Source organism: Panicum virgatum, chromosome 1K, assembly GCF_016808335.1.
Source record: "Panicum virgatum strain AP13 chromosome 1K, P.virgatum_v5, whole genome shotgun sequence".
NCBI classification, from domain to species: domain Eukaryota; kingdom Viridiplantae; phylum Streptophyta; class Magnoliopsida; order Poales; family Poaceae; genus Panicum; species Panicum virgatum.
The window spans coordinates 38,313,788-38,327,691 of NC_053136.1; the positions used below are offsets into that span (position 1 = coordinate 38,313,788).

Genomic DNA, 13,904 nt, shown 5'->3' on the forward strand with positions numbered 1-13,904 from the left:
CTGATCTGGGTGATCCGGTGGCTGACCCTACAGCCAACCGGAGTCTGGCCGGCGCTTTGCATTACCTCACCTTCACCAGGCCGGACCTCACCTACGCTGTTCAGCAGGTCTGTCTCCACATGCATGATCCCCGGGAGTCACACCTTGCTGCGCTGAAGCGTCTCCTCCGGTACGTCCGTGGTACTGTGGACCTCGGCCTGGTACTTCACCGCTCGTCCTCTGCTGAGCTGGTGGTCTACACCGACGCTGACTGGGCTGGCTGCCCGGACACTCGTCGCTCCACCTCCGGCTACGCCGTCTTCCTGGGCAGCAACCTGATCTACTGGTCGTCCAAGCGGCAGCCGGTTGTCTCCCGCTCCAGTACCGAGGCGGAGTACCGGGCTGTCGCTAACGGCGTGGTGGAGGCGTCCTAGCTGCGACAGCTCTTGGCGGAGCTCCACAGCCCGCTCGCCAAGAGCACGCTTGTGCTCTACTTGTACTCTCATCTTGTCCAGTCTTGAACACCGCTGCGTCGGTTGTTCAGACTGTGGGGGGTGTTAGCTTTCTTGTTGTCCAGTCTTGAACACCGCTGCGCCGGTAGTTCAGTCTGCGGGGGGGGGGGGGGGGGGGGGGGGGGGGTGTTGGAGTATATTGAGCCCATGTGTATAGAGGACCATCTAGAGGCCCATGTATAGGATCTATATATACCCACCCATCTAGGGTTGGAGGAATACACTAATTATTCCCGTCATTAGGTACTACCCACTTTACTAGGTATGACAAAAACGTAATGCCGTTCTGCATATCATGTAGCACAATTGGACAACCGCTGCTACATCCACCGCTACAGCAATAATGCTTCAGAAATGCACCATCGAATATACGAATTTCATCTTAACGACACAACAACAGCCTACCCCCAACTTCTGAGGCTAGTGAGGAATCCAAAAAAAATATCATCCCTTCAAGTTGTCACTAACAATTCCAAAAGCTACCTTTCATATACACAAGCAGCAATTAGACTGAATCTGCCAATTAAGTTTCGAATTCTTCTTTCGGAGTCGTGGAGTGACTGGTTCCCCGTAAGGCTGTCACCTTGGGCCGGACAGCTCCACAGCCCGCAGGTTATATGTTGAATCAACGATCCAGTCGTTGCGGAGCGGCGCCGACTCAGCCTCCTGCCTCACCACCTCCACCTTCTGCCACTCGTCCCATCGCTCCGCCAGGCCGTCGCCTTCCAGCATCCTCACCACCTCTGACATCTTGGGTCGGTCCAATGGGGAACCCTGTGTGCAGAGGAGCGCCACCTGGATCAGGTTCTCCACCTCGGTCTCCTGGTAGGCGTTCTGCAGGTCTGGGTCCACCAACATCTCGACCTTCTTCTCCTTGAGCAGTCCTTTCACCTGCAAGATGCCAATTGGAATTATTCATTATTGCCAGCTTGTTCTTGCCATGAGCAGTCCATTCATTCCAGAGTTCTGGTGGTTGAACATGTTTTTATAATGCATCAGGCATATGGTAGGGCAACTAATTGTGCATTAGCATATTCTAGGAATTATTGACGCTCCCTTTAGGTTGAACTAGCCAGGCTGTCACTTGCCAATGCACGCTCTCTAATTAACAAGGGAATGGGTTAAGAGGCGATTCATGATTATGCGGTAAGCTACTTAAGCTTTGATACCAATCATTAAGAAAAGAAACTATTAACTATAGCCCATGGAGTGTGAAGCAGTATGGAAGAGAAAAGACATGAGCTGTAGTGTGGTAATGCTGTATGATCACTAATGAGAAAAAAAAAAGTAATTTACCCAGTCAAGCAGCATAACATCATCATCATTTGCAAGACGAGCAAGATCGAATGCCCTCTGTCCAGTAATAAGCTCCAGAAGCATGATCCCATAGCCAAAAACATCAGTCTTCTCAGAGGACTTCCCCGTGGAAAGGTACTCGGGAGCAATATGTCCAATTGTTCCACGAACAGCAGTAGTTACATGGGTATCCTTGTAGTCCATAAGCTTGGCAAGCCCAAAATCACCCACAACTGCCTCGAAGTCCTCGTCCAAAAGAATATTCGCAGCTTTGACATCACGATGGATGATTTTTGGATCACAGTGGTCGTGCAAGTAAGAGAGTCCTCTTGCAGATCCCAGTGCAATCCGTCTCCTTGTCTCCCAGTCAAGAGGTGGTTCAGATGGTTGGCGCTCTATGAAACAAGTAATTCAGTACCATCAATGAGAACACGAAGTATAATATGGTTGTAAGTGGCAGCCATATTTAGAATAATTGTATAACAGAAAAGAACAAAATACCTCGTAAACGTGATGCCACACTCCCATTAGCCATGTATGGGTAGACTAGCAATCGCTCAGTAGGTGTCATGCAGAAACCGCGAAGCCGGAGAAGGTTTCTGTGCACTGCCATGCTAATCATCTCAACCTCTGTTTGGAACTGAAGCTCACCACCAGGTGTACGCTCCTCCTTTAATCTTTTGACTGCTACCAATGAACCATCAGCGAGCCTTCCCTTGTACACTTTTCCAAAACCACCTCTTCCTAAAATGTTCTTATTGCTGAAATTATCAGTTGCAACTTGAAGCTCCCGCAATGAAAACTTTTTGAGCTGACCAAGATGAACTTCTGGATCCTCCTCAGCTGAAGAAAAAAAGAACTAGCGAATGAACAAGCAGGCAATATGGATTAACAGAAAGTAAAGTCCACCATATGATACAGACCAGGCACATCAAAGAAATGCTCTTCCGGTTTACGACGGCGCCACATTGCAAACGCAATTGCAGGAACAGCAAATACCAATGCAGCGCCAGCAGCAACACCTCCAGCAATTGCTCCAGTGCTAGAGGCACCTAATTGAAGAGGAGATATAAATAGCACATGTGACATGTCATCCAGAATGCTAAACCTTCTGTAATATACTAATGAGAGACTTGACTTAAAGTAGATCCATAAAAAATACCTGTTGATGGGGTTGGAGGCGATGGAGGGTTATACGGAGGTGGTGGGGAAAAAGGAGGAGCCCCAGGGCAGGGCTTTGAAGCAGCAGGACCACAGAGCAATGGATTGTTGGCAAAACTGTAACAAGCAGGTAACATTCATCATCCAATCTGAAGATATTGTTAGGCTAAGCATCGTAAAAGACCTTATAGGAGTGAAGAGTGAAAAGGAACCAGTCGATGGGACAGGTCCTGAGAGGTTGTTGTTCGAAAGATCCCTGCATTATCACGATAGTTATATATCCATCCAACAAATAACAAAATTATCAAGAGTACAGTAGTAGTGCGCATGCTACTTACAGTACTTGGAGAGTGGAGATATTGGTCAAGGATTCAGGAATTTTATCAACCAAGCTGTTGTTGTTAAGACGGCTATCCTTGCAAAATAGGCACAGAAACAAATAAATATTTGTGACTATATCTGAATATAACAGAATAGAAGATAGAGTAATAAAAATAAAGAAATGACAACTCTATTGTTTCCAAAAGGACATGATGGGTGTTGCCAATAAAATATATATTTCAGCAATATAACTGCAAAAAAGATAGAGTAAGAATTTTTTTGGATATTTTGGCCTTTTTTAAAAAACAAATTTGATGTTTGGACCACACCGAAAACATTTTGCAAATCTAACCCATCGGTTCGACGCCAATGACTATGGCGTGGACCATTACCGACAGCCAAGAGGTCTGGCGTGGTAGTCTGCTTGGTCAATGACGACGTGGCCGATTGACCTGTTGCGGCGCTGACGTGGGCAACGGCTCTGCGCCAGAGACATTGGCGCGGGTAGAGTCTCCCGTTACGCAGTTATTTCCCATTGTATGGTGTGCCCGTGGTTAGATTCAAAAAGTTTACACCCAAAAACATCATATTGAATGTTTGGATAGGAAGCACTAAATAAAATCTATTTACAAAACCTTTTGCACGGATGGGTTGTAAATCGCGAGACGAATCTAATGAGCCTACTTAATCCATGATTTGCAACAGTGAATACTGCAGTAACCAACCCGCTAATTATGAATTAATTATGGATTAATTAGGTTCATTAGATTCGTCTCGCAATTTACAAATCATCCGTGCAAAAAGTTTTGCAAATACATTTTAATTATTACTCCGAAATAGCAAGATTCTGTTTCAAAATTTTTACACCAAAACATCTAAGTCCGTGTTTAGATTTTTACCTGTAAAAAATTTGAAAGGGAATCTTACTGTTTTGGAGTACTAAGTGAAATCTATTTACAAAACTTTTTGCACAGATGGGTTGTAAATCGCGAGACCAATCTAACAAGCCTAATTAATTCAGGATTAATCCATAATTAGCGGATGGTTACTGTAGCACCACTGTTGCAGACCGTTGACTAAGTAGGCTCATTAGATTCATCTCGCGATTTACAACCCACCCGTGCAAAAAGTTTTGTAAGTAGACTTCATTTAGTACTTTATGTATGTGTCTAAACATTTAATGTGATATTTTTAGGTATAAAATGTTTGAACTAAAGACAGGCTAACACACAGCCTAACTCACCCGCGAGAGAGACGCCGCAGCCGCCACCACCGCTGCGAGCGAGAAAAGCAAAAGAGGGTTCGTGAGTGGCCCAACACTCAGCAGGTCTCCTTTAGGTTTTCGCGAGGTCAGTGCCAATGAAGACGGCGCGATCATAAAATGATAGAGGCCCAACACAACGGGAGAAAGCAGTCCGCTACGGGAGAGGAGACTCGCGCCAAAAGAATTGGCGCGGATTTCGCACGCCACGTCACTTTGGGACTGGGTCAACATGCCACCTAGACATTAAAGGACTGGATACACACGTCAAGTGTCTTGGCGTGATTGAGGGAAGGTTCCGCGTCAACTTATTTGGCGTGAGATATGGGTCAATTCTGAAAATAGTTTACGGTGCAGTCTATTATTGCAAATAGATTTTAAAAAAGGCTAAAATAGCGAAAATACACTAGAGTAAGCACCAGAAGAGTAAGCGAAAAGGTGAAACAAACGCCAGAGTCTATGTATATAAAAAAAGAAAACAACAAGGTTATCTAAACACCAATGTCACACTCACACAAATCGACAAATGTAATCTCACATGTTACTCTTATTTTTTCAGTGAGAAATATATAGATTGTTCTCGATAAAGAGATCAAAAGTATAAAACACGAGCCAGAATAAAAACTGAAAAGAACTAGAACAGTCATAACTCAAACAACATAAGCAGTTGCTAGTAAACGAAATGAGTGCTCTTACAGGAAACGCAGCTTCAATAGGTTTCCAAGGCTGTCCGGGATATTGCCAGAGAAGTTGTTCATATACAGATCCAAACTGACCAGGTTAGTTAGGTTGCCCAGTTCAGGGGGTATTGTCCCACTTATGTTGTTGCTGTAAAGCTCCCTATTACAAAAAAAAGGGGGGTAACATAAATCAGATGTAAAGGAAGGCAATGAGGGAATGTATGCTACAGCTAACAGAATCAGGCATAAAATGTAAAGGATTTTTTTTAAGTTGTACCAACTTCTACATGGACCATTTTTAGCTTCAAACAACATATCATGCACATCTGAAAACAATTACACTGAGGGTGCATACAAGAGAGCTAATTCACAACTTGAAACAATTGGCAAAATCAGCACATGCAGAACTTACAAATATTGGAGATTTTTCAGCTGACCAAGCTGGGGGACTAGTACACCTGATAATTGTGCATTTCCAAGGTCACTGAGAAAGGGAGAACATTTAGAATAAAATGGCGCAGACCTTTAACACTTTGAAATGCACAAATGAGAGCTTTTTCAGCAACTTACACTCTGATAACACTGTTATCATTGTTACACGTAACATGGAACCATGTACAGGGATTAACAAGAGTGGGATCCCAACTCTGCAAGACATTGTTAGCATCTCTCAAGCTCTGCCGCAGGCTGTACAGAGCATCACCTGTGGACACAAGGTAGCAATATCACCAGCAAGCATATTGCAAGTTAAGATGAACAAACATATAAGAAATTTCATCAACAACGAGCTTCTATGCAAAATATAGGCAGAAAAATAGGTCTCCTAGGAAGAAACAATGTGATCAAGATTTCCTAAACAGGTAAGGTAAAAACTATGTACTCGAAAGTTTCGAGAACACAAAAAGATTACTCACACAATAGGCCCATCCATTGTTAGTACTACACAGTGTCTGATGTTCTTCTATTCATGGTAGACCCTGGGGACACATCCTATAGAACTAAATGTTCAATAACTATCTCAGAAAGAAAAACCTGTGTGAGAGAGAGGGAGAACTGGCCAATAACATGGCTAGGATCAACGCAGAACTAGCAACAATTCTTTTTGTTACTAGCTCAAAGAACGGGTCAAAAATCTCGCCTCAAAGTCAATTAGCAAGCCAAATGAACTCCTTGAAGGCGATATTATCGGAATTCCTCTTTTTAAGCAAGCATACTAGGCCGAACTTGGTGGCGTCTTGCTGCAGCACTATCGGAAGCGAACTTCACGGTGGATAGGACGGCAAACGCGGAAAGTGCTCCCACACGACATAACGAAACGACTGCACCGAACAAGCAAAGAAAATCTACGGTCTCTCCAAAGCAAGCGTCGCTCCATCAAAGCAGATTAGCAGAGGTATAACTAAACTTGTGCATATAAACAGCAAGAGGCCCAAAATACAACCACCGAGGGAATCAAGAGATAGGGACCAGGCGGTACCAGCTAGCACGCACAAGCTAAGCCGAGGAAATCAAGCTCAGATGCTCCGTCCCCGCAGCACAGATTTCAAACTCGGACCCGACCCGAACCGAGCACCACGGGGGGGGGGGGGGGGGCGCTCCTGCTACGCATCAGATCAGGCGGGGAGACTCACCCTCGGTGTTGGCGACGACCCGCCCCGGCCCGAGCGCCACCGCCACCGCGAGCGCCACCGCCGCCCACCACCTCACCGCCGCCGCCGCCGCCATTCTGACTCGCGCGCAGAGCGGGCCCCACCACCTCACCGGCGCATGGGGCGGGCGGGCCCCCTCAAACGGCCCGAGCTACGCGGAGGCGCCGCCCGATCTGCAGCGCAGCGCACACGCTCCCTCCCGAGCTCACGACCTCCTCCTCCTCCCCCTCCGTCTCCCCCTATATCTCTCCCCCTCCCTCTGTCAAATGGAGGCGATTTTTTTTTTCTTTTTTCCGCGGCGAATTCTCTCTCTCTCTCTGTAGGCGCTGGAGATGGAGTGCGGCTGCGCGCGTGTGTATGTGTGTATATGTCCCGACCTAATGTTCTTCTACTACTTGGCGACGGGACCATCGCCTATGCTTGCGGAACGCGCGGGGACTCCACCGGGGTGACGCCGGCGGAGAGCCCCTGACGTGCGGGGCCGGGCTGCCCCTGGGCCCGCGTGGAAGTGAGGATGTGGATGCCGCGAGCTGGTGGGGAGGGGGCGCGGGCGGGGCCCGGCGTGCTTTTGGGGGAGTGGGAGGGAGGAAGGGGAGGGGCCAAGACCAAGAGAGGGAGCAGGGGAGGCGCGGCCGCATCTGCTGACATGGCGGCGGGCGGGCGCCGGGGATCTCGTGGACACGGTCCTCGGTACGCCCGGTCTCGCCCGAGTGGACAGCGGTGTGTGTCGCTCCGGTACAGCTGCCCCGCCCGAGAGCCCAAGGATTGATTGGGATTTCTCACCACGGCACCAATTGTTTGATCGGTCAGTGGAATGGAACGGACTGGCTCGTTGACTCACAACCGGTCCTCCGACTCCTGTAATTTCCAAAAAAAAATCCTTTGTTTTTCAAATCAAAATAACTGAAACGACTTTAGCCGGTCGTTACCGGCAACACGTTGTTTTAGGTCCTCGTTATCACAGCTCCATGAGCAGCTTCATTTGAAACTGTGTCAAGGATATTTTGCTAGCAGCTTCGTCCACGAAGCATCTGATAAAATCTGTTTCCAGCTTATGTTGAGGAGGAGAAGCCGAAAATCGTAGTTCCGCCCGATTTCTCCTCAAGACCTATGTTTTGCCAAATAATTTTTAAAACAGCTTTAGTTTTATTAGAGAAGCTGCTTCTTTAGAGAGTTGCTTTTCTGAGTTATTTTAGAAGAAATTGAGACTATATTAAACGGGGTATTTGCAAGAAATTAGGTTAAGCCAGCGGCCCAAACTGTAGATCCATGGCGTGCTGAGTAGAGTGCTCTAAAGTCCAACTACAACAGCAGCAGTGTTAAGTGGGGGTGTGTTTAGTTGGTGAAAAAGTTTGAATTTTAATATTGTTGCACATTTCGTTGTTGTTTGATAAATAATGTCCAATTATGAATTAATTAGACTTAAAAGATTCATATCGTGGTAATCAGTTAGACTATATAATTAATTATTTTTTCAACTATATTTAGTGCTCCATGCATATGTTCGAAGATTCGATGTGATGGATACTGTAGAATTTTTTTTTAAGAACTAAGACTCTGTTTAGTTTCAAAAAAAAATTCTACAGTACCCATCATATCGGATGTTCGGACACATGCATGAAGCATTAAATGCAGATGGAAAAAATAACTAATTACACAGTCTAACTGATTAGCACGAGATGAATTTTTTAAACCTAATTAGTTTATAATTAGATATTATTTGTCACGTAACAACGAATGTACTACAATATCAAAATCAACAACTTTTTACCCATTCAACAGGACTTTAAACAAGGTCAAAATTATGGCTCGATCCCGAGAGATGTGGAAAGGGAATGCGTGCGTCGGTACGGCGACGAGTCCACGGAACGCTCACTGCGCTGCGGGCCCACCTCCGCACGAAGCAGCTGGAGAGCAGTCGAAACCCCCTGCTCCTCCCGTCGTGACACGGCGGGGAGAAGAGCAAAAAAAAAGAAAGAAGAAAAGCCCTGTCCCGTCCGTGGGCCGGGTCTACACCCCCGCAGGCGCAGAAAAGCCAGCGCCGGCCCGGGCCCACCTGTCCTGCTGTCGCTCCCGGCGCGCCAGCTAGTGGGACGCCGCCACGCACGCAGGCGGCGAGGAGGGGGTGCGGTCCGTTGCGTCCTCGACTCGACTCCTCGTCCTCGTGTGGGTCCTCGTGTGGGCTTTGCGGTGGGGCCAGGCACGCCGGACCCGGTCAAAACGTTTGCCTGCGCCCGGCCGCGGGCGCCGACGGCGACTCGCCGGTGCACGGGTTCCAAGCACGACGGCCCTCGCCCGGTAAACTTTGGCGACGATCTGTAGCCCATAGGTAGACCTGGGCAAACGTCGGGTCGGGTCGGGTTCGGGTCGGGTCAAGGCCGGGTCACGGGTCGCATAGGACGGCCCGCGCCCGACCCGTACCTATCACCGGGTCGGGTCGGGTTGGCCCGTGCACCCTGCGCGGGCGTGTCGGGTCGGGTTTTTTTCGGGTTGGGTCGGGTTTTTTGGCCTTTGGGTCGGGTTTTTTCGGGTTGGGTCGGGTTTTGGGTCAAAAATCACGGCCCGTGCCCGGCCCGTTGATTGTTGCGGGTCAAAAAATACGGCCCGCGCCCACCCGCCACGTAGCTCGGGTCGGGTCGGGTCGGGTTTTTTTCGGGCGGGTTGGGTCGGGTTGTTCGGGTCGGGTGACCCATGCCCAGGTCTACCTATAGGTAGCGCTATCAGAGTGCCGTCATCTCTGGATCGTCGCAGTAATAATAATAATAGAAGATTTTTCTCTTTGGCCTAATTCCCTCGCTCCGGCAGTAGAAAATTCTTCGCCCGTGGAAGGAAGACCCGAAAGTCAGTCAACGCTCGTGGCCCCTCACCGAAAACGACCGCCCGTGTCGCGGAGTCATCTTCTCTCCCAGGAAGTCCCGGTCCAACGGCACGTCGGCCCGATGTGATGTGATGTGATGTTGATGCGATGCGCGGTGGCGAAGACCGTAGAAGTGGAGCGTGGCGTCGCCATCGCCCGTGCGCTCGCCCCGTCTGGACCAAACATGCCGCGGCGCCTCACCGCTGGGGGCAATTTCTTCTCCGTCTGTTCCAGAACGTCTAAACTCTAACGGGACTCTTTGACACTTCGGAAATTGGCACAAGGCTAGGGTTCGTTCGTTCGCTCCACGGTGGTGAGGACCTCGCCGATCGATCTGCGAGGGGGATGAGCACAAAGGAGGAGGATTCTTGATCGTGCTCGAGTAGTAGGCAGTATGAGGGGTGCCTAAGCTAGCTAGCTTATTAGGTGTATGGAGTAGATAGCGTGAGTGAGTGGGGTATTTTTGTATGAAAGTAGGTGCGGATTAGATGCTTTTCCAGCCTAGCCAGGAGCAAGTTTATTCACGTATATTCGGGTTTCCACGTGCAAGCTCCAATAACCAATAAACTCGTCTTTATGCCAAGTTCCTTTATTTTTCCTTCACAAGACTAGCTGAAGGGCCATATGATTCTGAACGCTTAATCATCCAAGTTAGAGAGTAATTTTAGAGCTGCGAAGGATGGATGCAAAGATCGACCGTACGTCCAGGGGTGGCTGTGTTTTACAGTGCTCAGGCAACAACAAGGGTCTCCGTTTGATTTTTCCGTAACGTCGGCGACCGTCCAGTTCTCAAGTCAACGGTGAAGACGCGCGCGCCGGCCGCCGTCCCGAACCCATCGAGTCCAGCTCAGCGCACGGCCGTCTTGGGAACTACCAGGCTGGTGGGCAAGCGTTGCAGATTCGTCAGCGGAAATAGCGACTGGTGAGCACTGCTCGACTGTTGCAGATCCTATGTACAGTACGGCGCGTCTTCGATCGGAAGTGATGGGCCGGCCCGCCCGCAGCGCGACTGGTGGGCCGTTTGCTCGAGGTGGACGGATTGGATCCATACATCGATTTTTGGGGTTGGGCCGGTTGGGGATAATTTCGGCTGTGCATTATACTGGGCCATGATTACAAGTACTACGATCCCCTTGGAGGCCCGTACCCGTGTACTATCTTCGAACCCGCGGCCCACTCTCCACTGGCTTTGCCAGCCGTTTATTCCTTTCTTGGAATTCGAAGGAAGAATGGGAGATACACACACAGCAGCCGGGCTGCCAGAGTGAGAGCAAGCAGTACGGCATTGTAAAGTTGGAATGGCCCAAGCGAACAAGATGCGTCAAGCGTCCAGGAAGCCCTCATGATGTATATACTGCCTGGGAATGTATGGGATGAGTGAAATAGAAGAAATTCGACGCAGTTCCACCAAGAAATATGACTCATGAGGGCCGGTGATTCCTGTAGTTCCATGATTAGTCTTCTTTCTTTTGAGTTTCAGAACTTCTTTATTTATGTAATATCATTTATATGTAAGAATTCGCGTGCCTCTCTACCTTAATTATGAATCAGCAGTGCTCCTGCTTTCCATTCAAAAAAAAAAGTTGGGATAGGCCCTGAGAGAGTTTGGCTACAATTTCAGAGTTTGTTCAACCTCCTCGCTCGCGCTCGCGCCGGTCCTGCTCCCTGCAACGCCATGCCTCCCTCCTCATTCAGGTGACGCTAGAGGCCTAGAGCAAACCCAAACGGTACTGTTCGATCGTCCAGAAGACCCATCCAGGGCGCAATGCAAGCACATATATAGAATTCATGCACGCAGCAATCCATTCACAGAGCTTAATCTCCCCACCCCCAAGATAAATAAACAAGCCGCCAATCACCATCATGAATCATTCGTCTGAAATAACAACCGCAGCATGTATGGCAATTGCAAACCCACCCTCATCAGCAGATAACGCCTCCACAAACCTTAAAACGCGCGCTGCGTTTTTTTTCTGACTTCACGCGGAGGATAAACAAATTCCAAGTTGCTTCCATACTTTAATGGAGGCTGGATTCTAGTCGACGGCCCGGGAGCAGGAATCTTCCGTTCCATACAAAAACTGAATTTGACCCGGCGCCAGCATGCTATTCGCTGCTGCTTCCGGTTTTTATTTTAACAATCAATTTCCAATGGTTGGGGGTAAAATGGATGGCTCACGTCGCTCGATCGGATGGCTGATAAGTGAGGAGGTACCTAGAGGTACCCAAAAGAGAGGTACCTAGTATGCACTGGTGCATACTAAATGGTGGGCCAGTATGCACCAGGTACCTCCTTTTCTTGTGGGGCCCGCGCAAAAAATAATAAGAGGGGTAATTGACATTCCGGGATTAATTTCTTGTATCAGGGGTAAAGTAGTCAATCTATATTGACTGGGATAATGTTTTGGCAGTATAGTTTTGATTGAATGTTTGATCTAATATAGTTCGAGCCTACTAAGGTTGATCCCTAGGACGGCCCTAGGGTTCTGGCGGTTGATCCATAGGTCGGCCCTAGGGTTCGTGGCGGACCTAGGGTTCCTGCCTTCGAAGGGGGCGCCGTCCGGTGAGGGAGGTTGCGGCCATGGCGTCGTCAAGCTCGCGCTTGTCACGGTGGTCCACGTCATCGTCCAGAGGTAGAGGAGGCGGGGGCATGGAGAGGTTCACGGTGCCGGTGTCGTACCGAGTAGGTCCGTATGACTACTCCCCGGCGGTGAAGTGCCCCTGCAATAGGAAGGCACCGTGCTGGACATCATGGAGCGACAATAACCCCGGCCGAAGGTACTACAGATGTCCTTCAGGATTGGTAAGCCTTTCTTTTCGTAATCCCCTTGGTTTTGATCTGCTATGCGATTGATTTTCTGATTTGCTGTGCAATTTGAGTGTAGAAGCCCGGGAATTGCGGCTATTATGTGTGGATTGATCGTCAGGCCACCCAGTATGAGCGGATTTTGTTGTGTGATCTTCGTGATGCTGTTTGGCATTTGAGGAAGGAGAAAGCAGAGGAGGAGGAGCAGGTTCAAAGGATTCAGGAGGAAAATGGAGAGCTTAGGCAGATGATAGTGCAACTAGAAAAAGAGAAGGATGAATTGAAGAATAAGATGGAAGTAAAGGAGCAACTGGAGATCAAGGAAAACAACTACTTCAGTTGGTTTAGTAGGTGCATTGTAGTTTTTGCTTTGTTAGGACTATTGTTTGTTCTGATGTATTCGACAATGTGACTTGTTCTGTTAGAGCATGGGGTTTTGTGGCTCTTTTGTGTTTGTGCCAGATCTTTTGGTGTAACTGTTGGCTCAGCTTGCAGCTATTTCAAAGCAAAAAGAACTGGTTTGCAAATTGCAGTGAAAAACATCAGTTCATAGCATCAAATATGTACAGCAAAAGGTAGATGTCCTCATCATGCATGCAGACTTCTTTCTAGAATTCATGTTGCCATGCTAGATCATGACACGTTGCACAGGTGACACTGGTGAGACTAACAGATAGACCCACAGGTCCTTGTTGTTGTGCTTGTTGCTGCATTCCCAGAATTCATGGTTACCCGTGGTAGTGCATCATGATAGCTCTCACCGGTGAGACCGTTGAGATCACCGGACAAATAATGAGTAATCGTCCGTTGAACATCTCCGGTCATCATCGGACGAATTTGTGCATGGTAATAACAGTTGCACTACCACCTGAATTGATGCTTTGAATTGATGCTTCTCATATGAACTCAGGGTCAAGTTAGTGCTGTGAGCTGTGAACTGATATTGCTATCTGCCATCCATTTTCAATTTTCACTGAAGTTTGTAAATTAGTTCGATTTGCATTGAAATAGGCTTCAAGAGGAGCCAACATTTACATCAAAAGATCAGAAACTAACAAAAAACTTGAGGGACCGAAACTGGCGACCAGAGGGGGGGTGAATGGGAGCCGATCAAAATTTCTCTCGAAATCGATCCGTCGGCCTATATCCCAAAATCACCGCAACCCCTCGCACCTAGGAAAAGAGAAAATAGCTATGGAATAGCTATCTCCAAGCGAAAAGCCCTAGGAAGCAAAGCGGAAGCTATACAAGAAAACTTCACAAACTGCTGCTCTGCAGAGTCAGACAGGTCTGACCGCTTGCTCAGACCGGTCAGACCGGTCTGGTTGGAATTCGAAAATTCAGACCGGTCAGACCGGTTTCAGAGACCGGTCAGACCGGTT

At 48.3% G+C, this 13,904-nt stretch overlaps 1 protein-coding gene across 1 annotated transcript; it reads right to left on the reverse strand.

The window, feature by feature from the left end:
* Nucleotides 1-797: 797 nt before the first annotated feature.
* On the reverse strand, nt 798-7,239 carry LOC120706183 (LRR receptor kinase SERK2-like). Its single transcript, XM_039990769.1, has 11 exons — nt 6,842-7,239; nt 5,781-5,913; nt 5,623-5,694; nt 5,227-5,370; nt 3,287-3,358; nt 3,133-3,204; nt 2,950-3,065; nt 2,711-2,839; nt 2,289-2,630; nt 1,788-2,182; nt 798-1,382 (listed from the first exon to the last, which is right to left on the reverse strand). The coding sequence occupies exons 1-11, from the start codon at nt 6,933-6,935 to the stop codon at nt 1,071-1,073; spliced, it is 1,881 nt and encodes a 626-aa protein (XP_039846703.1). The 5' UTR covers nt 6,936-7,239; the 3' UTR covers nt 798-1,070.
* Between the last annotated feature and the right edge of the window lie 6,665 nt (nt 7,240-13,904).

Excerpts from the sequence above, each read along its gene's own strand:
- LOC120706183 (XM_039990769.1), bottom strand. The coding sequence starts at position 6,935 with ATGGCGGCGGCGGCGGCGGTGAGGTGGTGGGCGGCGGTGGCGCTCGCG. Across the intron at positions 5,371-5,622 it reads CTGAAAAATCTCCAATATTT|GGAGCTTTACAGCAACAACA; the intron begins GTAAGTTCTGCA and ends TTTTTGTAATAG. Across the intron at positions 1,383-1,787 it reads ATGTTATGCTGCTTGACTGG|GTGAAAGGACTGCTCAAGGA; the intron begins GTAAATTACTTT and ends GGCATCTTGCAG.